This window comes from Carettochelys insculpta, chromosome 16 (genome assembly GCF_033958435.1).
Source record: "Carettochelys insculpta isolate YL-2023 chromosome 16, ASM3395843v1, whole genome shotgun sequence".
Taxonomy (NCBI): Eukaryota; Metazoa; Chordata; order Testudines; family Carettochelyidae; genus Carettochelys; species Carettochelys insculpta.
The window spans coordinates 36,739,935-36,762,500 of NC_134152.1; the positions used below are offsets into that span (position 1 = coordinate 36,739,935).

Consider the following 22,566-nt stretch of genomic DNA (forward strand, 5'->3'; position numbering starts at 1 on the left):
AGAGCCGGGGATAGAGGCAGGGACTGTGGGGAAGAGCCGGGGGCAGGGGCAGGGGCCCAGGGGAAAGAGCCAGGGATAGAGGGAGGGACTGTGGGGAACAGCTGGGGGCAGGGGCAGGGACCGAGGAAAGGGCCGGGGGCAGGGGCAGGGACCGAGGGAAGGGCCGGGGGGAGGGACCCGGGGGAAGAGCCGGGGGCAGGGGCAGGGACCGAGGGAAGGGCCGAGGGGAGGGACCTGGGGGAAGAGCTGCGGACAGGGGCAGGATGAGATGGGCAGGCAAACAAGGCCGCCCGGTGCCGGCTTGGAAAGCGGCCGCCAGCACATGAAAGCCTGGCCTGGCCTCTGCGTCTGCTGGCTCCGATACAGGGAAGGAGGCTCCCACCACAGGGGGCCAGGCTGCGCCGCTCTCGGAGCTCTGGCGTGGCCACAAACGGGGGCTCATCCCCCCACTCCCAGCCTAGCCGGCTCCTTGCCCAGCCCCTCACTATAGTGCAAAGGCATCTCTTGCATTTTCCCAGCCCACGGCTCCAGCCTTCACCAACTGGGCCCCTCCTACCCCCGGCACTGGTGCCTCAGTCCCACTGCCCCACCCTGGCCTGAGGGCAGCCGGAGCCCAGCACCCAGGGCTGCTGGGTGCCAGGGTCCCTCCTCCAAACCTCGGGGGGCTCAGGGGCAGCAGCTGGAGGAGGGCCCTGTGCCATGAGCACCACGAGTCCAGGCCCAGCCTGGCGCAGCTGTGCCGGCCCTGACTGTGCCCAGCTCTGCCGGGGACTCACGGTGATGATGTCGCCGGCTTTCACGTTCAGGCTGGTCAGGTCGTAGTTGTTGCAATAGTCCTTTACCGCCCTGACCTGCAGCGCTGCCGAGGCGTCTGCGGAGAGAGCAGGGGGCGCGTCAGAGGGACAGCCCCACAGAGCAGCCCTCTCCCTACCCCCAGGCAGGAACGTCCCCTGCTCCAGCCCCCAGCGTGCTCCCCAGGGCAGCGCCAGACCACACCCTCCTGTCCAGCCGCGAGGGAGCGCGTGACGTCACTGAACCCCAGCCTGGCCCGCTAGAGCATGCAGAGAAGGATCCCAGCGGGTGTCCCAGCAGGCCCCGGGCCCCACCACTGTCTGGTACCGAGCCCCTGCCAGCCCTATGGCCCTTGGCAGAGTCAGACCCCAGGCGCCTGCTACTGATGGGCAGCCACCTCTGGGGCAGAACGTGGCAGCTGCTAACAGCCACGCCTCACGAGGGCTTAGGCCAGTGGCCAAGGACAGGACTGGCCTGGAGCAGGAATTCAGCCCAGGCACCGGGGCTAACAGCCCTGCACTTGCACCCCAAGGAGAAACTGCTCCAGGCAGCGGGGCCCTGGGCTTCCCCAGCACCCGCCCATGGAGGGACCCCCCATACCCCGCAGCATCTGCTTGATCTCCTTGCTGGCTTGGGTGGCGGTGAACTGGTGGACGATGTCCAGGGCCGTCTGGCTGTACGTGTTCCGGATGTGGGCGTTGATCCCGCTCTGCAATGGGACAGACGGGAGGGGGCTCAGCCAGTGCCGGGGCCGCCCCCTCACCACGCCTGGCTGGGAGGCAGCTCGGGGCAGCAACCAGGCTCCTGACCTTGCGAGCCAGGGCAAGACGTGATCAGTGCGTGCTCAGACTAGTTTCCCGCCCCCACGGCAGCACCACCCAGCCAGGGAGCTCGGCGGGGACCCAGCCCAGCCCAGCCCAGCCCAGGGCGGGGTGAGCACTGGCCAGCACCCATTGCACGGGCAGTGTGTGTCGGCAGGGGCCGGCGTGGGCCCACAGGGCAATGGGGGAGGCTGCAAACCGTTCACACTGCCGCAGGGGACACAAAGCCAGTCTGAGCACAGGCCTCCCTCCCCTGCAGGCCAGGGCGAGCCAGCACCTGCCCTGGGAGGGCCCCACGTCTGCGGGACGGCCCCAGACACGACCAGCTGAGTGGGCTTGGACGCTGACTCCTCAGCACTGCAGAGCCCCGCACCCAGGCGCAGCCCCCTTCCTCAGCACTGCAGAGCCCCGCGCCCGGGGGCAGCCCCCTTCCTCGGCACCCCAGAGCCCCACGCCCGGGGGCAGCCCCCTTCCTCGGCACCCCAGAGCCCCACGCCCGGGGGCAGCCCCCTTCCTCGGCACTGCGGAGCCCCACGCCCGGGCGCAGCCCCCTTCCTCGGCACCCCAGAGCCCCTCGCCCGGGGGCAGCCCCCTTCTTCGGCACCCCAGAGCCCCACGCCCGGGGGCAGCCCCCTTCCTCGGCACCCCAGAGCCCCACGCCCGGGGGCAGCCCCCTTCCTCGGCACCGCGGAGCCCCACGCCCGGGGGCAGCCCCCTTCCTCGGCACCGCGGAGCCCCGCGCCCGGGGGCAGCCCCCTTCCTCAGCACCGCGGAGCCCCACGCCCGGGGGCAGCCCCCTTCCTCGGCACTGCGAAAGGGGGCAGCTGGGCAGGGGGACAGTCAGTTCCCACCCCCATTGCAAGCCAGGCCGAGGGCCCCTGGCACTAGAAGGGCCTCTAACGCCCTGATCCCGCCCTGGGAGAGCTCTCCACAGGGCCAGGCCATGCCCAGGGCTCCGGCGCCAGCCCTGCTGCCCTGCAGCCGCCGCAGGGGGCACTTACGTCCAGCAGGAGGCGCACCACGTCCGTCTTGCCGCACAGGGCTGCCTCGTGCAGGGCCGTGCCCGCCTTGGTTTGCCGGTTGATGTCGATGCCGGCCTGCAGCAGGAGCCTGCCGGGAGCACGTCAGACGGGTGAGCGGCCTGGAACAGGGAGCTGGTGCCAGCTCCCCCCACCCAGCTGTGCTGGCGCTCCTCACTCCTGACCCGCAGCCCTGCCCCCCGGCCAGCTCAGCTGATGCCCCCCACTCCCCACCCACACATCCAGGCCAGCTGCTTAAACCGGATCCTCCCTCGAACCCAAAGGGCCCCTCCTCCACGGCCACCTGCGCTCTGCCCCCACTGCCTGGCTGGGGGAGAACCGCCCCCCACGTCCCCTCCCACAGACACCCTGGCATTGCCGACAGGCTGCGGAGAGCGTGTGGCCCAGCCAGGGGAGCAGAGGCCCCGCGGGGGCTGAGAGCAGCTGATTCACAGGCCATTGCCCCAGCCTAGCCGGTTTCTCCCCGCGCCAGCACTGACCCAGGGCCCCCTGGGGGGACACTCCGACCCAAGCTGAGCTCGGCCTGCCATGAGCCGTTCAATGGGGACGGGCTGCACTGCCTGCCCCTTGCAACCATCCAGGGCAGCCCTGCGCTCCCCACGGGGCCATGCAATGGGGCAGGGCCAGGCCAGGAGCTCGGTGGGTTTGGGTGACAGGAGTCAGTGCTGGGAAGCCCCAGCTGGGACCAGGGCCCCTTGAGCCAGCCGCGGCACAGACACAGTGAGGCCGGCCTGGCCCCACTCCAATCAGCATGGGCAGATGGGACCCAGAGAGGAGACGGGATGCGGCCAAGCCTCCCCATCGACAAACAGCAGAGCTGGCAAAGAGCCCAGCTGTCTGGGCTCCCCAGCCGGGCAGGGTGCTGGCCGGATTCTCTCTGCTCCACAAGGCTCTGGGTGCAGCCCCTGCCCCATGGAAACCAGCGCCCGGCTCTGACCCCATTTGGCGAGCGCAGGAGGAGCCGGGGGAGGAGAGGTTCCTATCTAACTGGGCACTGGGGACAATATCTCCCCTGGCCCATGGGCTGGGCTGTGATTTGGAACAAGGGGAGCTGGAAAGGAGGCTCGGGGCTGACATGAACTCAGCAGGGGTGGTTCAGCTCCAGGGGCCCAGTAAAAACGGGAGAGAATTCAGAAGAGAAACATTTCCCTTCGGCACTGCAGAGCCAGCCTGGCAGGCGGCTGGATGCGCCGGCCGTTTGCCAGGGACCCAGGAGCAGAAGGTGCAGTGAGCAGAAGAAGGGGGAAGCCCTGAGGCCTTGTCTGTGTGTGGGAACTGACCAGCAAAGCCGTCCCCAAGGGAGTGCCCTGGGACAGCCTCGCTTCCAGCCTGGCAGAATCACTCCGCTTCGGAACGGGACTCCACTCCTTCCCCAGAACAGCGCGTCCACACACAAGCTAATCCGGAGCAGCTCTGCCTCTCACCTTCCCCCGCCAGCATCTCAGAGCAGAACGACGGCCCTGCTCAGGCCACCCTCCTGCAGACACCCCGTGGGGGGCCTGTCCGTCACTCTCCAGCCCTGCGGTGAGAGAAGCGCTGGGGGGCAGGGCCTGACCCCCTCGGGATGTGTCTGATCTGGGCCACATGGTCTCCTCTCCCTCCTGCCAGCGGACTCAACGCCGCTGTCCCAGCCAGCTGCTCCCCAGGGTACATCCCTGGCACCCCTGGCCTGGGGCACACGGGGCTGGTTTGCCACGAGCCCTGCCCCATCCTGGGAGCGCTCCAGCAGGTCAGTAACCCCGTGACCCCAGGCTGGGACTGGCACACGGGGTGTGGCACTGGGCATTGGCGATGCGCCCCAGCCCCTCACCATCCGTCAGCCACCAGCAGGCACTGCAGCCACAGCAATGCGGCAGCTTTCCCAGCAGGTGGCACCAGCGCCCCACGAACCCAGCACCCCAGCCCCACCGCCTGACCCCCGGCACCCCGGCCGCGCTCACCTGATGATGTCGATGTGCCCGTTCTTGGCGGCCAGGTGCAGGGGGCTGGTGCCGTTGGGGTCGGTGGTGTCTCCCGGCTTGGGCTCCAGCAGGGCCGTGCACATGTTACTGCTCAGGAGCAACTGGACCACCTGCGTGGGAGGTGGCTGCAGAGACGGCTCGGCTCCCCGGAGACGCAGATCCCAGGCCACGGCGGGACGCACCCCAGCCACCCAGCATGGGAACGCAGGCTGGGCCGCCCACCCCGGACCAGACCCTGGGGTCCAGAGCTGCCTTTAACCAGCTCCCCGGGGGGGGGCAGGGCGGCAGGGAGCTGCTTGCAGGGCGGCCCAGGGCCCTGCAGCCGAGCAGAGAGGCCGGCGTGTCTCAGTGCGCCACAGGACAGGCTGCACCGGGCAGTGGGGGTTGTAGTTTCTTCAGAGCCCCGGGGTTGTTAGCCAGGCGGCCTGGCCCACCGCCCCCAGGCAAACGCTGCCCATGCCAGGGAGCAGCCCCCCAGCCTGCCCACCCCCCCAGCAGGTCATACAGCTGCGGGACGCCGAGCTCTGCCCTGCCTTTGGGATCCCACAGCATCAGAGCAAGTCTGGGCTCTGGCTGCAGGACCGCAAGGGAGCGTTTCCTGTCCCACCCAAGGTGGCGCAGGAGGGAGAGCGGCTCCCGGGCGACTGGGGCAGGCAATCCGGAGGTGCCCGGCTGGAGGCGAGAGCAGCTTGCTGGGGTGGAGGGGGTCAGGCCCAGCCAGAGTGGGGAGGGGCTGGGTGAAGCTCTACCCACGCGCAGCCCCACCCGGCCCAGGGAGGGCTGCCAGGCCTGCGGCGGGACCCACGGCTGAGCACATCCATGCCAAGGGGCTCCGGTGTCTGGACGGACTTACCCCGACCCGGCCAAACTCACACGCCAAGTCCAGGGGCGTCTTCCCGCAATTGTCCACGATGCAGGGGTTGGACTGGTGCTGGAGCAGCATCTCCGACTGCGGGCAGAGGCAGGCCGAGCTCAGCGCCAGGCCCCGGATGGCGGGCGGGCGGGCAGGGCTGGCACAGAGGAGCGTGGCCCAACACTCAGGACGGGGGCAGCTTCGGCTCGGCAGGAGCCAGGCCAGAGAATGTGGCACCATCCCGGGCTCACAGCCGGAGAGATCTCTGACACGGGTGCCGCCAGCGCCCCTCACTCCTGACCCGCAGCCGCGTTAGCCCACGCTGGGCCCCCCAGCCCCCACCAGCCCAGCCCTGGGCTCCTCACACACAGCTGTGCCGGTGCCCCTCACCCCCAAACCTCAGCCCCCCATCAACCCAGTGCTCAGCCCCTCACACACAGCTCTGCCGGTGCCCCTCACCCCCAGACCTCAGCCCCCCATTAACCCAGTGCTCAGCCCCTCACACACAGCTCTGCCGGTGCCCCTCACCCCCAAACCTCAGCCCCCCATTAACCCAGTGCTCAGCCCCTCACACACAGCTCTGCAAGTGCCCCTCACCCCCAAACCTCAGCCCCCCATTAACCCAGTGCTCAGCCCCTCACACACAGCTCTGCTAGTGCCCCTCACCCCCAAACCTCAGCCCCCCATTAACCCAGTGCTCAGCCCCTCACACACAGCTCTGCAAGTGCCCCTCACCCCCAAACCTCAGCCCCCCATTAACCCAGTGCTCAGCCCCTCACACACAGCTCTGCTGCTGCCCCTCACCCCCTGCCCACAACCCCTGCTAGCTCAGCCCTGAACCCCTCACCTCCTTGTAGTCTGTCCCAGTGCCCCTCGCTCCAGCCCCTGCTCGCTCAGCCCCGGCATTCAGCCCCCCCCCGCCGTACCAGACTTCCCAACCTGCCAGGGAGTGTCGTGTGACTGGACATTTACATTGAGTACGGAAGCCATTTTGTGTGTGTGTTGTACCTATTGGCCCCCAGCTGCGTGCCGGGGCGGTAACGGAAGTTGAGGATGCCCTGAATGTGTGTGTGTTACTTATATGCCTACGCCAGGCACGTGGGTAGAGTTATGGGTCGGAGCTCTCTAGCTGTACTCGCAATGTTAGGGCTAGAGTCACAATGGGAGGTGTGAACTCAGCCCCAGCCAGGAGATGGGGCGAAGCGATGGGATGGACCAGGCTCATCTCAGGAAGGTGGGACTTGTCCGCAGACTGCAGCCCGCTGGTCGGGGGAGCTGGGCTGGGCAAAGGAACCGAACTCAGGTGCCCTGACATCCATCCCAGCTGCAATGGAAATGACTGGGGTGGGCTGGCCAACCCAGTGACCAATGGCATTTGGCCACAGCAGCTCACCTGGGTCGGGGACATTGACCCTCAAGGGCCTGTGGGAAGAAGGAAGGGCTTTGTGCCTACACAAGAGAAAACAATGAGGACCTAGCAGCGTCATCTTGGACTGGTTCTTGGTTCAGGTTCCTGTTCTAAGGATCCCCATTGCACCATGCTGACCCCAGCTGGCCGGATCTACAGTTCGCCAGTGATTAAAACCATGTAACCTGGAATCCTGCCCCTCACAGGATGGACTTTCAAGAGTCAGCGCAGAACATCGCTGGCTGCATCAACAGCTGTAACTGATGTGTGTAAAGTATCGCTTGAACCATTTCTCTCTAACCCTGTTCCTTCTTGCTTTGTAAATAAGATCTGAAGGGCTGGTGAGTGTGGGGTTTTGGGTAAGATCCAAGGGCATATTGAACAGGGACCCAACTGGATGCTTTGAGGCCCAGGAGAATCTGTGTGGAGTTGGTGAAACAGGTTTTAAGAACCATTCACCTGAGTTGGGGGCTGTTGGTCTGGGTGGGTGTAGCAGCTGGGAAGTGTGGGGGTTTGCTTGTGTGGCGTCTGGCTGGCCATGGGGCTGGCACAGGTACTTTTGTGGCTGCTTGGATTTGCCTTAGTGAGAAGGAAATCCCAGCCTGGGGCTGCGAGTGGCCCGGTTTTAAGGAAAGATACCCCGGGTTGATTTCCTCAGCTGTGCCCAGAACCCCTGTCCTATTACAGCGAGGGGGGTTTGTAAGGCAGAACCGTCGCGGCAGGAGAACGGGACCTACCTCCCATAAACATGGCCAGGCCATCAGCCCCTGCTGCTTTCCAACTGCCCACCTCAGCTCCCTGCCCTCTGACGGGGTCCAGCCCCTCCACCCCAACAGCACCCACAGCCCATGTGAGCCTGGGCAGGGCCCAGCACCGCAGAGCCCATTCACCAGGCCTGGTGGAGGCAGTGGACCAGGCTCCTGGGGTCTCCGAGCCGCCAGCAAACCCAGCCCCCCCTTACCACGTCATAGTGCCCGTGCTGCGCGGCTAGGTGCAGGGGGATCTGCCCCTCATCCGACTGGATGTTCACGGACGACCCGGCTTTCAGCACCATCTTCATGGGCTCCTTCTTGCCTTGCCAGGCGGCATAATGCAGGGGTCGCATGCCTGTGGGGGCGGAAGGGGAATGCCCGGCTGAGCCCCCAGCCAGCCACCCATCCCCAGCCTGCACAGGAGGCCTGGCCGTGCCGGCACCTCACCTGCAGCTTGGTGCTGGGGAGGGGCCGACAGAGCGGCTGCCACCAACGCCTCGGCATGGCCCAGTGAATGGAGCGGAGGGGAGGGACCAAGCACAGGTGGGGCAGCCAGGAGGGGCCCAGCTGGATCTCACCTTCCCCAGCCTGGGAGCTGCTTTTCCCATCACAGCCCCCCTGCAGCCTGGCAGTGCCCTCCAGCCCCCCACCCTGGCTCTGGCCTTGACCCTGCGCAGCCCCATGCAGGGAGGTCCTGGGACGAACAGAGGCTGGCGGGGACACACACCAGGTCAAATGCCTCCAACCCCGTAACACTACTGATTCCGACAAGAACATGCAAAGGCGGCTGCACCCACTGGCATCTGCCTGCACCGACCGCAAGTGGTGTGGTGTGGCGCCCGGGAGCGGAGGGCTTGCAGCCTTGGGCCGTGAGGAGCCGTGTCTCTGAGTGATTCGCCCTGCACTGACCCTCTCAGCACAACCCTGCAACATTACACACCCACCTGCACCCCACAGGGGCAGGGTGGGGCGGCTGAGGAGGCCGGGTCTGGGCAGCGTCCCCTTAGGGCTGGGGGCAGCCACGGCTCACAGCCAAGGCAGGGTCGGGTTGGGCTTCCCAGCTGAATGCTGCTGCTCAGGCCTGCCCGTGTGCCGGGGTGGGAGGGCGGCGCTGGCACCGTCCGAGCCCAGAGCTCCCTGGCCAGCCCCACTGGCTGCCCTGCTCTGTGGCCAGGGCTCCAAGCGCACCAAGCTGGGGGCACTGAGGGCTGGTGGCTCCTGCTGGGAGCAGCTGGATGGGCACAGCCCAGGCACTGCTGCTGCTGCCTGGCTGGTTATGGAGCTCTCGGGGGTCACGCTCAGCCCCCAGCCCTGGTGGGGAGCCCGGCACTTGCCTTTATTGTCCTTGATGTCCACGGCAGCCTGGGCCTCCAGCAGCAGCGAGATGAGCTCCGTGTTGCCATTGAGGGCGGCATGGTGCAGGGCCGAGAACCTGGGGGAGAGGGCACAGCGTGAGGCCCTGAGCCCGGGGGCCACCAGGGCAGGGGTCCCCGCATGGGGGGGCAGATTAGCGCGTTAGCGCCACGCTGCTGGGATCTGGGGGGAACCCACGCTCTCTGGGCGATCTCCCTGCCTCTGGGATCCACTTCTGCCCCTCTGCGGCCAAGGCTGGCCCCGAAATTGACTAGCCTCCAAGGTGAAACTCAGCCGGCCGGTAGCCCAGAACGCAAGAGGTGACCAGGCGACAGGGCAGCGACAGCCGCACACAGCAGCAGTCAGAGACCTGGGAATCGCCACCACCACAAGGCAGAGAATCTCCCTCTCGCCCCTCCCCACATTGGGCACCCAGGGCTGCAGCCAGGCCACCAGCACTCAGACCTCTGCAAGCAAGAGCCCACTGCAGGAACGGCTCTGAGCGGCAGCGTGGCCTAGCGCACAGAGCACTGTCCTGCTGGGTGACCTGAGGCAAAGCCCAACATTGCACAGAGCCTCAGTTTCCCTCACCCTGGGGCTGTTTTCTTCGGGGCGGGGGCTGCCCCTGATGCCCCCGGCACGTCCCAGGCCCCTCCTGGCTGGCCTCCAGCTGCGCCAGAACCGTAAACAATAACCCAGGAGCAGCCAAGCCCTCCCTTGCCTCCCAGCCGCTGAGTCCAGCACCTCCCTGGCTCTGAGACTGGGCGTGCAGGGCTGCGCAAGCCAGGCTGCAAGGAGCCACGGCCAGGACCTTATGCCCCTCCCATCCAGGCTCAGCACAGGCAAGCGGGACAGGAGTTGAGCTACTTGCTGCCGTAAACAACCTGCAGTCCTCCACTTCCGCGGCCTACGTCCCTCCCGCTTGGGCCGGGGGGGTAGGTCTGGGCACCGGCTGCACCGCTGCCTGATGCCCCAGCCCCCAGGGAGGCTATGGGTCAGGGCGGTGTCTGTCGAAAGCTGGCGACGCGTTGGATCTCTCTGTGCTGCTCACAGGTTTGCGCCATTTTTCTGCGTGGCGTTCGGAGGACTGGCTCTGGGCTGGGAGTGGCGCGGCCCCTGTCGTGAACCGCTCCTCGCCCAGAGAAGCCCGGCCCTGACAAAGGGCCTGATCAGATTAATCCCCATCAGAGGAATCTGGCTGTAACCTGTACCCAGCAGAGCAGCGATGGCGGGTCGCTAAAACAGACCGGGACAGCCTGGACTGCTGCCACAGGGGGAGAACAATGGAATTCCCTTCACCTGGGCGAGGGGATCGAAAGGGGCCCTGAGAGCTCCTCCAGCTTTGTCTCACTCCAGCTCGTGGCGCGAGGAGCGTCTCTGCTCTGAACTGAGCCCGGCAGGGCTAACCACCTGTCCTAACAGACGATGGACTCCAGAGGCACCTGCGACGGCAGCCGACTCCACCGCTGCTGCAGTCTGCTCCGGGACTTTGGGATTGGGGTGTGGAATTCGCTTTAACAATTCTTTCTGTTTATTAATAAACCTTTAGCTGCTAGATTGTAAAGGCTGGGCCCAGCACGCTCTGTGGGGTCAGATCTGGGGCACTCATTGCCTTGGGGGTGCGGCTGGTCAATAAGGACGGGAAGAACCTGGGCAGATGTGGTGAGATTGGCTTCGACATCTGCTCACCTACAGGAGGAAGGGGCTGGCTGTGGCCCAAGGGAAGCTGGAACATCAGGGAACTGCTGGTGTGACTTCTCACTGCCAGCGATGCAACAGAAGTGTGATGGTTTGGTGCCTTAGCGTGGCAGACCCCAGCCTTGGCCTGTACGTGGCCCTGTTCTAAGCACCTTGCCCTGGTTCAGTCACCTCCAGTCCTGCCCCTGCACCCCACCCCACTCCCCAGCAGCCATTTGCCCATCCCACGAAGCTCGGGCAGGCTGCAGCACCTCCTGTCTCAAGCGTCTGCGGTGCAGGATGCTGCAGCCAGCCTGCTCCTTCCCTGGCTAAGCCCGGCTGCCTCGGCAGGGCTCCCATCTCTCCTGGAGTCAGCTTCTGATCCAGCGCACGGCACCGCCTGGCTGTGTCTCAGTCCCCAGGGACCTACCCGGCTGTTCCTGCCAGCAGAGCCAAAGGCAGCAGGAGGCGGAGGTAAAGCAACCGGCTTTGTAGCTAGGAAGCTTCTTTCCAGCTCCAGTGTCTGGGGCTCCCTGTTGGCCCTGCCTGCCCCAGGCGAACCTGCACACGTGGGCATCAAAGGGCTCTGTGTTACCTGGCAAAGGCTCATGTTCGGCTCCCGGGGCCAGGAGAAAAACCCTCTGTGAGCGCAGGGCGCAGGGCAGCATTGCCCACCGGGCGGGGAGATGGGCACAGCCAAGGCCCTGGGCAGGAGGCCCAGACTCCTGCAGACCCTGGCACTTGTCTCTAGGGCGCTGTGACAAAGGGCTGGGGGCAGGGCGGTTTTATTCTCCGGCTGTGCTGCAGTGACTGGAGGTGGTGCCTCAGTTTCCCTAGGCCCAGCAGCAGCGCATGGCTGGTGAGGGGAGGTGCGGTGGGAGGGCTCTGTGCCCTTTGTAACCCAGGCCGACGGAACGGCTGTGGAGCACACAGTCCAGCCTGTGTCCTGCAGCCAAGACGGGCTTTCCCTTCCGCCCTTCTGCACAACGGATTGGGCCTGAACCACATGGCCGTTCCACAGGGCCCTTAGATCCAAGGCCCCACAGCTCACATCCCCCTGGGCAGCCACGCTGCCCTCGGCCCCGACACCTCAGGGGACGCGGTACGCGCCAGGGAGTCTGCTTGATACTAACATGGAAACTGGCACTTGCCCCCGGCGGCTCGAATGCAACAATGGGCAGCCCCGGTTCCCCAGCAACCCGTGAGAGCACAGCAGCTGGCGGGGAGCTCCCCCAGGCCCGGCTGGCCTCCACTCCTGCCAGAAAACCCCAAGGTGCTCAGCAGCCAGCCGGTGAGCAGCCGCTGCAGACCCTCTCCCAGGCTCTGAGACACTTGGAGCAGGGCCTGGCCACATAGCCAAGGCCCTTGTCAACAGAGGGGAAACCCTGCAACCCATCGAGACCAAGCCGGCTGCTTAGGAGCCCAGTATTGTCCTGGAGCTTGGGGGGCTCTTCTGCCAGTGCCGTCCCGAGCGGGAAGTCCCCCCCCACTGCTGGCTGGCACTTGCCGGTCGTAGCTACGTACCCGTCGGTGTCCTGGAAGTTGACGTTGACTCTCTTTGCCGACCCGAGGAGCTCTGGGGGAGAGAGAAAACGAGTGTCACACAGGGGACAAACAGGGGACGCAGCCCCCAGCTCTGCTCAGCAACACCCTGGGCCTGGCTCCACACCAATGGAACACCAGAGCTGACAGGCAGGACCCCCGAGAGCCACAGGACGAGGGCAGCCCAGGGGAAGCCCACCAGCTTTCCCGGGGAGCTGTGCGCTTGTGCAGCCACCCAGCAGGAATCCCAGCACCGCCCAGCCGGCGAGCAGAGCGCCCCAGCTCGGCCATGTGTCTGTGTGAGGCACATCCGCACATGCCTCGTGCACCTGAAGGTGTTTATTCTGCACATGCACAGAAAAGACGAGCGGCGCCACTGAGCCCCCCCTGCGACGGGACAGGTGATCATTCACGCCATGGCCATTCAGGGAATCCCAGCCCAGGGCCCAGCTGCGGCCAGCTGTGCGGGCGGGTTTGGGACCTGGCCTGGGATGCCCCGTTCATCTGCTGTGGGCCACCAGCCTGGATGGGCTTCAAACCAGCTCCACATGGGGATGGAGCGCTGCAGGATGGGTGTCATGTCCCCGTGCGCTAGGCCTACGGGGCTGATGCTTTTTAACGGAAGGGCCTGATCCGAAGTCCAGTAACACCCACGGAACGACTTGCACCAGCTTCCGTGGGCTCGGCCCATGGCGGTGTAGGGCCAATTTCCTACTGCCCGGGGCCCAGGGAAGTGGGGGCTTCAGGGCCATGACTGACATTGCCATCCGGAGGGCTGGCCGGGTGTCCCTGCTGCTCTGACAGCGGCCGGTGCCCAGCCAGCGAGCCAGGCTCACGCAGATGAGGGCTGCTGGGATTGCACCCTTGGCCACAGCAGAGCCTGTCCTTTCCCACTGCCGCTGCGCTGCCAGCCGGCAGTGCGAACGCCAGCCCTGCCCCACTGGACATGCCAGAGCCAGCGCCCACTCAGGCCACGTGCTCAGAGCAACGTGCAGCACAGCCAGCGTGGGGCTCCCCAGGATGCGACCACTGACCCCCTCCCACCGCTTGCACCACTAGCACAGGGCACCTCCTCCCACGGGGGCTGCCCCCAGGCCGAGCGCTGACCCTGCTGCAGTGACCCTGGGCCACGGGGAGTCGGCAAGGGGAGCCGCGGGGATAACCCCATGGGGCGGAGATGCCGTGCAGAGGCAGGAGGCACAGAGCTCTGCGACGGCGCATGGGCGGGCGCTCCATTTCCAGGGCCAGGCCCCCAGCAGTGCTGGGACCAGGAGCGAGGCGCTGAGCCTTGGGAAGAAGCAGCAAAGTTGCTTTATCACCTCCCCAGCTCACACATGCGCGCCCCATAGCGCAGGGTCCCACTCCTGCAGCCCAGCGAGCACCACACGGGGGCTCCCTACAGCACCAACCACGGCTGGGCCACGCTCCTGTCCCCAGTCTGCGGGGGCTGGCAGGGGTTTCCCGGCGCCTGGGCCAAGCCTCTCCATGAGCCCTCACTCGCAGGCCAGGGCCGAGCCTTCGCTCTCCACCAGACTGGGCAGTGGGCACAGCCAGGACAGGTGTCCGAATGGCTGCACCTGCCCCATGCCTGATGCACAATCCCAGCGCTGACACAGAGGGACACCCCGAGCTCAGGGACAGGGCCCCACCTGCAGGATCAGGCTGCTGTGCACATGGGGACAGAGGCCTCGATTCTCCTCCTGCCCGTGCGAGCTTAGTGCGCTGCAGGCTGGCGCGCTGTGCAAGCACCGGGGGGCGGCTGCCCTGCTGTGGAAGGTGTCCCCAGCAACTCTCCTCCGGCCCCAGGGAGCTGTGTTTAAAGCAGGGGCAGGTGAGCGAGACGGCCGAAGAGCAGCAGCAATTACAGGAGTGCAGTCTGCACCTGGAAGGCTGCTGAGGTGGGGTCCCCAGAGCTCAAGGCTCTCCAGCGCTGGAGACGGGATCAGAGAAGGGCAGAGAGGACCCTTTGAACCAGATCCCTCGGCAGGCAGCCCAGCATCTGCACAAGGCGTCAGTCGTGACTTGGAGAAAAAGCAGCTTTAAAAACTAATTTGGACTGGAAAAGCACAGAAAAGCGTGTTGGGAGCCAAGGGAAAGGAACACGAACACAGCTTGCTCTGCATCCGCCTCCTTTCCTCCTTCTTCTGGGGTTGGCACATTCTGCATGAGGAGTTTCACACCAATGTCACACTCATTTACAAGTCACTTAGACCCAGGGCACTCGCTAAGCAGAACATTTGCTGACACTCTCTGGCCCAAACAGAGCTCCTGGGATTCCCAGCTCCCTGGGAGGTGACCCAGTTACACGGATTTGTAAACTGTGTCCCCGACGAAGTGGCGTACGCAGTAAACAGCCAGCGGTGCTCTTACTGACTCCACCCAGAGACACACAGACCAGAGAGAACACGACAGCCTTGAAAGCTGACAAGTGCAAAGGTGGAGTAAGCAGATTCTCACTGTGCAAAATCTGTGACTGGCCCATGGAACTCTCTGCTGCATGGTAGCATTAAGACAAGTGGGTTTAGCTACTTGTATGAATTAGATCAGCACCTGCCACACACAAAGTAGAGCGCTAATGTTAAGAGCTCATGCTACAAAGTGAAAATGCTCAACAGCCAAGTAGAGGAAGCAGAAATGCCCAGTTAACTGGACCAGGGGATGGTGATCCCTGTAAACTGAGCACTTGTGCAGCCGCTCAGGAGAGAATCAAAGGCTGCCCAGCTGATCAGCAGAGCACCCACAGCTGGGTTTTGTTTCAACTGGTGGTGCACATGAGCATGCGCCATGGCGCAGGTAACAAAATGTATTCCACACACAGATGGAGAAGATGAGTGGAGCATTGCTGGGGGTGGTTTTTTATGCCTCCCTAAAGAAGTATCAGGAATTAGTCACGGTTGGAGAACGGCTGAGTAGGTGGCCCATTGGCTTGCCCTGGCCAGGAGGAAGGTGTCTGGCACGTATGGCCCATTGCTTCATTCTGATATATGAACTCTTAGGTTCCAACCAGCTGTGCCTGGTTTTCTGCAGAAACCAGAGTGCAGCTGAAATGGACAAGGAAGAGAGACTCCTTCAGTAGAGAGAGAGGCAGGAGACAGGATACATGAAAGCCACCTGAGGGACTCGATGCTGCCAGAGCAACTGAGTTAAAACCAGCTGCTGCAATGGGTGCACAACTCTCACAGGGTGGCTGGCCCGTGAAGCAAGTCCAGGGGTTCCCAGCTAAGCCAGTTAAAGGGGAGGCAGCACAAAGGAGACTATAAAAGACCTGGAGGAGACCCAGTGCGGGAGGGGATTTGACGAGATATTTGGGGATTTAAATTTTCAACTGCTAACTCACAGGAATGAGCTTCACAAAAGGGGAGATTACAGATGAGTGTAATTCATATCCTTCCAGAGAACGGGTGCATGCCATTCACCACGTCACATCCATCGCTGGCCATATTGTTTGCCCGTGCATTTGCCTGATGGGCCACAGAGCAAAGTATTAAAAACACAAGGGTAGGCTTAATTGAGTTAACAGTATTGCTGGGATTAACAGAGGAGCAGATAAGAAAGCACTGATGCCGCTGAACAGAGCGTTAATAAGATCAGGTGCAGATTATGAGCACCGAGCCTCTAATTCCACAGCTCGATCAGAGTTTTGAAAGTTTGAATCAATTCGAGACCCAGCACTACAAACGGCATGTGGTGTATTATGGTGACACTACCTGAGAAATACCTGAGCTGTTTAAAAATGCTAATGTTATTTCTGGCATTTTGGGATAAACTCAAGGAAGACTTGGCAGGTAAGAACTATGGACAAATATGTGAGGAATGTAGGCTGACATGACAAACCCCCTCATGCTCTTTGGGTTAAAATATGCATAAAAGACTGAAGGGAAAAGGAAGGTCTGGAAGAGATTAAAATCAATAGTTCATAGAATCCCAGGGCTGGAAGGGACCTCAGGAGGTCATTGAGCCCAGCCCCCTGCCCAAAGCAGGATCAACCCCAACTAAGTCATCCCAGCCAGGACTTAAAAACCTCTAGTGACGGAGATTCCACCACCTCCCTACGTAACCCGTTCCAGTGCTTCACCATCCTCCCAGTGAAATAGTTATTCCGAATAGCCAAGTTACAAGGCTGTAACTGATACCCAAAAATCAGCTCTCTGAATGTAGATTTAGAATTCTGTAATAAAGAGGAAGACAGAGCCATTCTATACGACAGACAAGGTTTAAAGCCCTGGTGCCTAGCATGGTAGCCACTAGCCACATGTGGCTCTGGCTGGTTGAGTGTGGCTTAGTTTCAAAATAGTGTGGCTAGCTCTATAGTGGCTACTTCTTCAGAACTGGTTGGACACCCCAGGCTTAGAGAGACAGGGTGGTTCAGGCAGTATCTTTCATTGGCCCTATTTCAGATACGAGATCTGAGTTTGTGTCTGGTAAATGGAGCCACCATTGCCAAGTATATTCTGACAGACCCAAATACAGAAAAATTAGGAGCAGCTTTTGGGAACCTGAGACAAGAACTCTAAAAGAGTATCTAATTTTGCAGCCACAATAAGTGGTGAATTGGTGGGGATGACACTGAGCATTAAAGCAGATATGGGACGCAGGGCCTCCCACAGCCGTTCTCTTTTTGGACCCGGCCATTGACAGGGGCAGGCCCGCAAGTCGACTGAGCTAATAGATGAAATCCTGGTTCTGGCAACAGAGGTAGCGTGCTCAGGTGCGAACACGCCCTAGCGTGGCTTCCAGCCCTCTCAGGGCTCGGGGCACTGAAATGACAGATACAAAGCAAACACGGAGACACCGCTACAGAGAACCCTTCGAGTGAACCGGAACGTCAGTGTTCATTAAAAATGGATTAAAAGGGGAACGAGCGCGGGAATTGTTGGACCCAGGAGAAAAGCAGAAGAACATTCTATGCATGGGCGACGGGTGAAAGCACAGCTAGGGAAGGCAAGCCCTGGTCCCACCCTTGTGCCCTGAGGCCCCACCCCTTCTTCCATCAGGCTCCACCCCTTCCACAGCCTTCCCTCCCTCTTCCACCCCTCCCACGTGCAGCCTAGACGTGGCTGGGGAGCCAGGCTGCCACGCCGCAGACGTAGCCTTCCCTTGTGGTGGGGAGCCAGGCTGCCACGCCGCAGACGCAGCCTTCCCTTGTGGTGGGGAGCCAGGCTGCCACGCCGCAGACGCAGCCCCACCCTTCCCAACTTTGATCCCAGAGGCACCCAGCCACCCACCGCTGAATGGCAGCCACCTCTGGAGTGGAGCACCGCTGCTGTTCAACTGCACACACCAACAGTTTGGCGAAGTGGCTTCCGAGCCCGGGCAGCACTGCTGCTAGTGTTGAGGCAGGGTTTTTCTCCTTCGGGCTGGCTCTCACCTTGGCTCCACAGAGACGTCTGCGAACCCCGAGGCCCATGACCGGAGTCGCGACTGTTCAGGCTGCACTAGCAGAATGCTAAACGGAGCCTGGCTGTGCTGAGAACCCAAACAATGCCTGGCAAAGCCGGGGACTCTCCTCCAGCTACTCAGCAGAGGAAATAAAATGCTGGGAATTAATCCAATTACCAAACTGATGACAGATTTTGTAAGATTTACATAAGATTTATTCCCTAATATGGCTCAGGCTTTCAATTAAAGGGATATTCGTCCCAGGCCTGGAACGGACGCAACAGGGGAAACCGCAAAACAACAGCACAGGGCCAACACAATTCAAGCTGCCTTGGTTTGAATGATAACGGTGTGACAAAGGGGGTGTGTGAGGATTTTATTCCCCTGATTCCTCGGCATATGTCTCCTACTGTCCTGCAGTAACACCAAGTGTGTGCCTCAGTTTCCCTATGCACACCAGCCGTGCCTAGTGGTGATGGGCATTCCAGTGCAATGACTTCTCACACATAAGCGGTGGGTCCCTTTGCAACCCAGGTGACCCCGTCTTCCCCAGGAACCAGGACAAAGGTGGGAGGAGGGGCCTGGTGGGTTGGAACTGGAACTGGGCTGTTGAGTGGGGCAGTCTGGTCTGGCTGCAGAGGGAGGAAGAGGGCCAGGGCCTGACTCAGGGACCCCTGCTGGGTCCCTCTCCCCAAGAGGGCTGGTACCAACGGCTCCTGGTTCTGTGCTGACAAGTCTGTTCCGCGCTGCGTCCCTGTTGGCTGATAACCCTCCTGTTCCCCCTGCGGAAGGAGTCACCTCTGCCTGCGGGTGGGGCACAGGACCTGGGGACCCCCAGGCTCCATGGCACACAGCCATTCTTCCACACCTTTGGCACAGGCAGGAGGCACAGGAATGGGGACAGGATGTCGCTAAACGCCAGTTTTACTTCCACTGCTCCTAGCCCCAGTGGCGAATTATGGGCCTGCGTTTTTTCCAGCAGAGCCACGTCCAGTCTCATGGTCCACGTGCTGGGATGGGACTCAGCACAGCCGGATCCCACCAGCGGCTCTGCTCCAGACAGCCTGCATGTCCCTGGGCACATCACTTGAACCTCGCCCTGCTCGGGGCTGGGGGAAGCAGCTCGGCTCCAGGGATCTCTTCATGACTCAGGCTCCTTGCTCATTTCCTAACTTTCCCCAGAATCTCCTGGCAACAACCAGATGGGGCCTGGCAGACCCCTCCACCCCACACCACGGAAAGGGACAGCCCAACGTCTGCCTTGACACCACAGAGCTGAGCCACGTGCCCCACAGCCGCCCGATAACCCAATCTCACAGGCGTCAGGACCTTCCCTTCCAAAGGGCCCCACTGCCCCCACAGAGCACTGGGCCCGGCGGGGGCCCAGCCCTTGGCTCAGCACCGTATGCGGACGGGGCTAGTGCCCACCGCCTGCACGGCCCCTGAAAGAGAAAACAGGACCTCTCCAAGTAAGCCACAGCTGGCTGGGACCCAGCGGCCGCTCCTGCTGCCCGGGAAGAAGGGGCCCAGTGGGGGCCCAGCCCCGAGTTCTTGGGGGAGACAAAGGCACACGGCTGGAAGTGGTGCTCATGCAGTCTCCTCACCAGCCCTGCCCTGCCCCACATCTGAGCCCTGCTCTCCTGGCATCCATCATTGTTACTGGCAATGAAGCCGGCCCGGCAGGGAGCTCTCACGCCTCAGCAAAGGGGCCGAACCTGGCTGGAGCCCAGCAATCTCAGGGGGTTGCCTGCCCAAGAGCGGGTGCCAGCTGGCACCAGGCCAGGCAGTGAGGGACGGACGGCACCTGGCCGAGCGGGGGGCGGGTGACACCGCACTTCGCCGAGCATCTTCCCAGAGCACCACACACACACACACACACACACACACACACACACACACACACACACACGTCTCTGGCAGTTACCATGGCAACTCCCAGTCTGGCTTGCAGGGAGGAGGCAAAGCAGAGGCTGCTGCTGGCAAGGGCCCGGGCGGCGCGGCTCTGGGTCCAGGGGAGCGTCCCAAGCGGGGAGCGGGGCAGGATGGCCGACGCAGGGCAGCAGCCACTCGGCCCGGCCCATCGCAGGGCTCCTGACGGACAGCGCTCCCCGGCACCGGGGGCTGCAGGCGGCAGGGACAGGCCAGCAAAGAGCACCGCACACGGACGGAGAGCCAGGCGTCGCCACGTCGCACAGCAGAGGCTGGGCCGCGTGGGAGCGGGCAGTGCTGGGAGGCGGGAGTCCTCCTGCCCCACCCCAGCACTGGCTCGAAGACACCTTCCCCTCACCAGGCGGGCGGTTCCTCAGCTTCGCTCCCCGGCCTCTGGCCTCGCTCCCCGTCAGCCACACAAGAGTGGGCAGCTCCTTCCTAGCCTGCTCCAGCAGCAGAGCTGCAGCCTCACCCACACTGTACAGCCAGGTAAACTGAGGCACTCGATGGGGCGGTTCTCCCCGCAGGCCACTGGCAGAACTGAACAGACGCCAGTCTCCTGAGCCCCAGCCCAGTGCTCTATCATCTAGGCTGCACTGCCTCCCTCTTCCAGCTCAGAAACGAGGGGCCTGTCCGCCCACAACCAACCGCCGGGCACGCAGACTGGGCAGAACCTGGCCCCATGCTCGCACCGTGCCCAACGAGCAGGTGCAAACCGACAGCTGCACTGGTTCCTGTGGGAATTGAACCCCTGTTTCTCCCAGTGGCTCTGACAGCCAGTCCCAGGACCCTCCCAGCCAGGCTGTGCTGCTGCTGGGCACTGGGTGTTACAAGCGTCTGGCGTGAAGGCAGCTGCCGCTGCCTCTCCCCACCGTTCCCACGGCCCAGAGCCCTGGGCAGCCTTTGAGGAGAGGGCCCAGCGTGCAGGCAGCACAGCCGCAGGAGACTGCAGGGCACAGCCCATTGCCTGTCCTTCCCTGGGGACACTGGTGTTTTCTGCCAACATACATCCCCATCTGTCACGCTGGGGCACCATGTGAGCACGACCTAGAGGAGACAGGGCTGCCCTTGGAGCAACCCACCCAGAAACTGCAGGAGCTCTGGGGCTTTGATGCCATCTGCAGAGGGCCTGGGACTCCCAGGCCCAGTTGGATGGGCTCCAAAGACAGCCCTGTGCTCCACTTCAAAGATTTAGTTCACTCCTCCCAGGGAAAAGGCGAATCTGAGTGGGGAAAGCGCCAAAGGAGATGGATGGGCCTTGGAGAAAGGCGGAAGCTTCTTGGAGTGGAACCCTGTGCTGCACCGGACACCGCACACACAGTCAAAGACAAACCCTGCTCCAAACAGCTCAGAGCCGAGACCCAGGCTGGGAGGGGAAACCGAGCCACGGAGCAGGGACTTGCCCAAGGATGTACAGCAGGCAGTGGCAGAGCAGGAAACAGAGCCCCGAGTTCCCAGCCAGTGCACTAGTCACTACACCACACACTCCTGCAGGGGCTGTACAACCACTCCAACGCCGGTAGAGCCGCAGGGCCCAACCTTGGATCCTGGGCCCCTGCTGTCAGCCCACAGACCCCAGAGCCGCGGCCCATCAAAGGGGATCTTTGGCTGTTTAAAGACTCCAGGGGTGGCCCCTGTATGAGTCTCTGCCACCGTACCCTGCATGGAGGGATGCTCCCCAAAGCCACTTGCTGCGTGCAGAGCGCACACCAGCCGCCAGCACAGCAATACTGGGAGGAACGTAATCAAAGCCAGACAAAGCGGTTAGTCGTGGAGCCCGCGATCCATCTTCTTGACAGGCTGGGGGCAGAATGCGACTGGGGGCCTGGCAGCCGTTTGCTACGGCCTCGGAGGAAGGGATGAGGTGACAACAGGCAGAAAGCAAAAAGCCTCTGAGGCCGCGAGGGCATTTGCTCTGATCCAGCTCCTCGGCTGCTCCTGTCGCTGTGCCCACAGGCACCTTTCAACCCTACGCCGCCCAGGGCTGCACCAGCTGAACCGGCAGGGAGGCCCTGGGTGCAGGGAACGCTGCTTCGCTCTGGAGGGAGGGCGTCTCTGCACAGAGCGGGGCCCAGGCCTGCTCCTGCCACCGACTCACTGGGCAATCTGGGAACTCCCAGATCCTGCAGCGCGCTCGAGTGCACGCTGTGCAAGATCCACCCATCCCAAAGCACTGAGGGCAACGGGGCCATGCTGGGCGTGAACGGCGCCTGCGTGCTTCACTGGCACAGGGCCCACGGCGTTCGCCCGTGTGTGCCTAGACCTCCCCAGCTGGGCAGTCTGCAACCCTGCCAGACCTGCCCAGGGGCTCACAAACGCGCTCCAGAACAGGTCTGGCATGAAACAGGGACGGCAAACACCTGTGCCAGGGAGCGAGGGGCTGCTCCCCACCCCCCTTCCAGGGATCTGCCACACGCCGCCGGTGGCTTAAAGGAAGGAGCCTCTGCTGCAAACCTCACAACCATGCAGCCCTCCCCCATGGCGCGAATCCCCCAGCCGGCCGGCCCAGTCCCTGCCCAGCATGCCCCCTGTGCCTTGCAGCCAGACGGTATTCTGGCCACTGGCCTCCGTGATGACCTGAAATGGGCAGAGGAGGAAATGCACAGTGAATGCGGCCGGCAGAGGTGAGGCCCTGGAGGGTAGATCACAGTCAGCAGAGCTGCTTGTGGGGATTCAGGTGATCTCCTTTTCCCTCTGCCCGCTACGCTGCTCACCTGCCTATGGCCTGTGCTCATAGGAGCAGCCAGGGCCTCCCCCTGCGCGCAGCACCCAGCATGCTGCCAGAATACAAACTACCCTGTCATCATCTCTCTTCCCAGGGACAGCCCCTCTCCTTTCTCCTGCACAGCACTGCTGGGCAGCTCTCCCACTTAGCTGGGGCTCTGAACCCCTCCCACTCCCAGAGGGCCTTTCAGCCAGAGAGATCAGGGATAAACCCCTACAGCCAGCAGTCACTTCCCCCAGGCCCCTGAAATGCAGCCACCTCTGGGGTGTGCAGCGCAAAACCGGTCCCTGCCCTGAAGCGCTGTGACGGCGCCATCATGCTGCTGACATGGGAG

General features: G+C 63.1%; 1 protein-coding gene across 2 annotated transcripts in view; it reads right to left on the minus strand.

Annotated features, from left to right (window-relative positions):
• CASKIN1 (CASK interacting protein 1) overlaps positions 1–22,566 on the minus strand; it is a 135,173-nt gene that overhangs the window by 33,080 nt on the left and 79,527 nt on the right. For both annotated transcript variants that reach the window (XM_075010727.1, XM_075010726.1), the window contains exons 2-9: positions 12,182–12,233; positions 8,962–9,059; positions 7,837–7,982; positions 5,468–5,563; positions 4,594–4,724; positions 2,615–2,723; positions 1,393–1,501; positions 777–871 (exon numbers count right to left, since the gene is read on the minus strand). In XM_075010727.1, the coding sequence (XP_074866828.1) occupies positions 777–871; positions 1,393–1,501; positions 2,615–2,723; positions 4,594–4,724; positions 5,468–5,563; positions 7,837–7,982; positions 8,962–9,059; positions 12,182–12,233 (836 nt within the window). The remainder of the gene's footprint in view (positions 1–776; positions 872–1,392; positions 1,502–2,614; positions 2,724–4,593; positions 4,725–5,467; positions 5,564–7,836; positions 7,983–8,961; positions 9,060–12,181; positions 12,234–22,566) is intronic.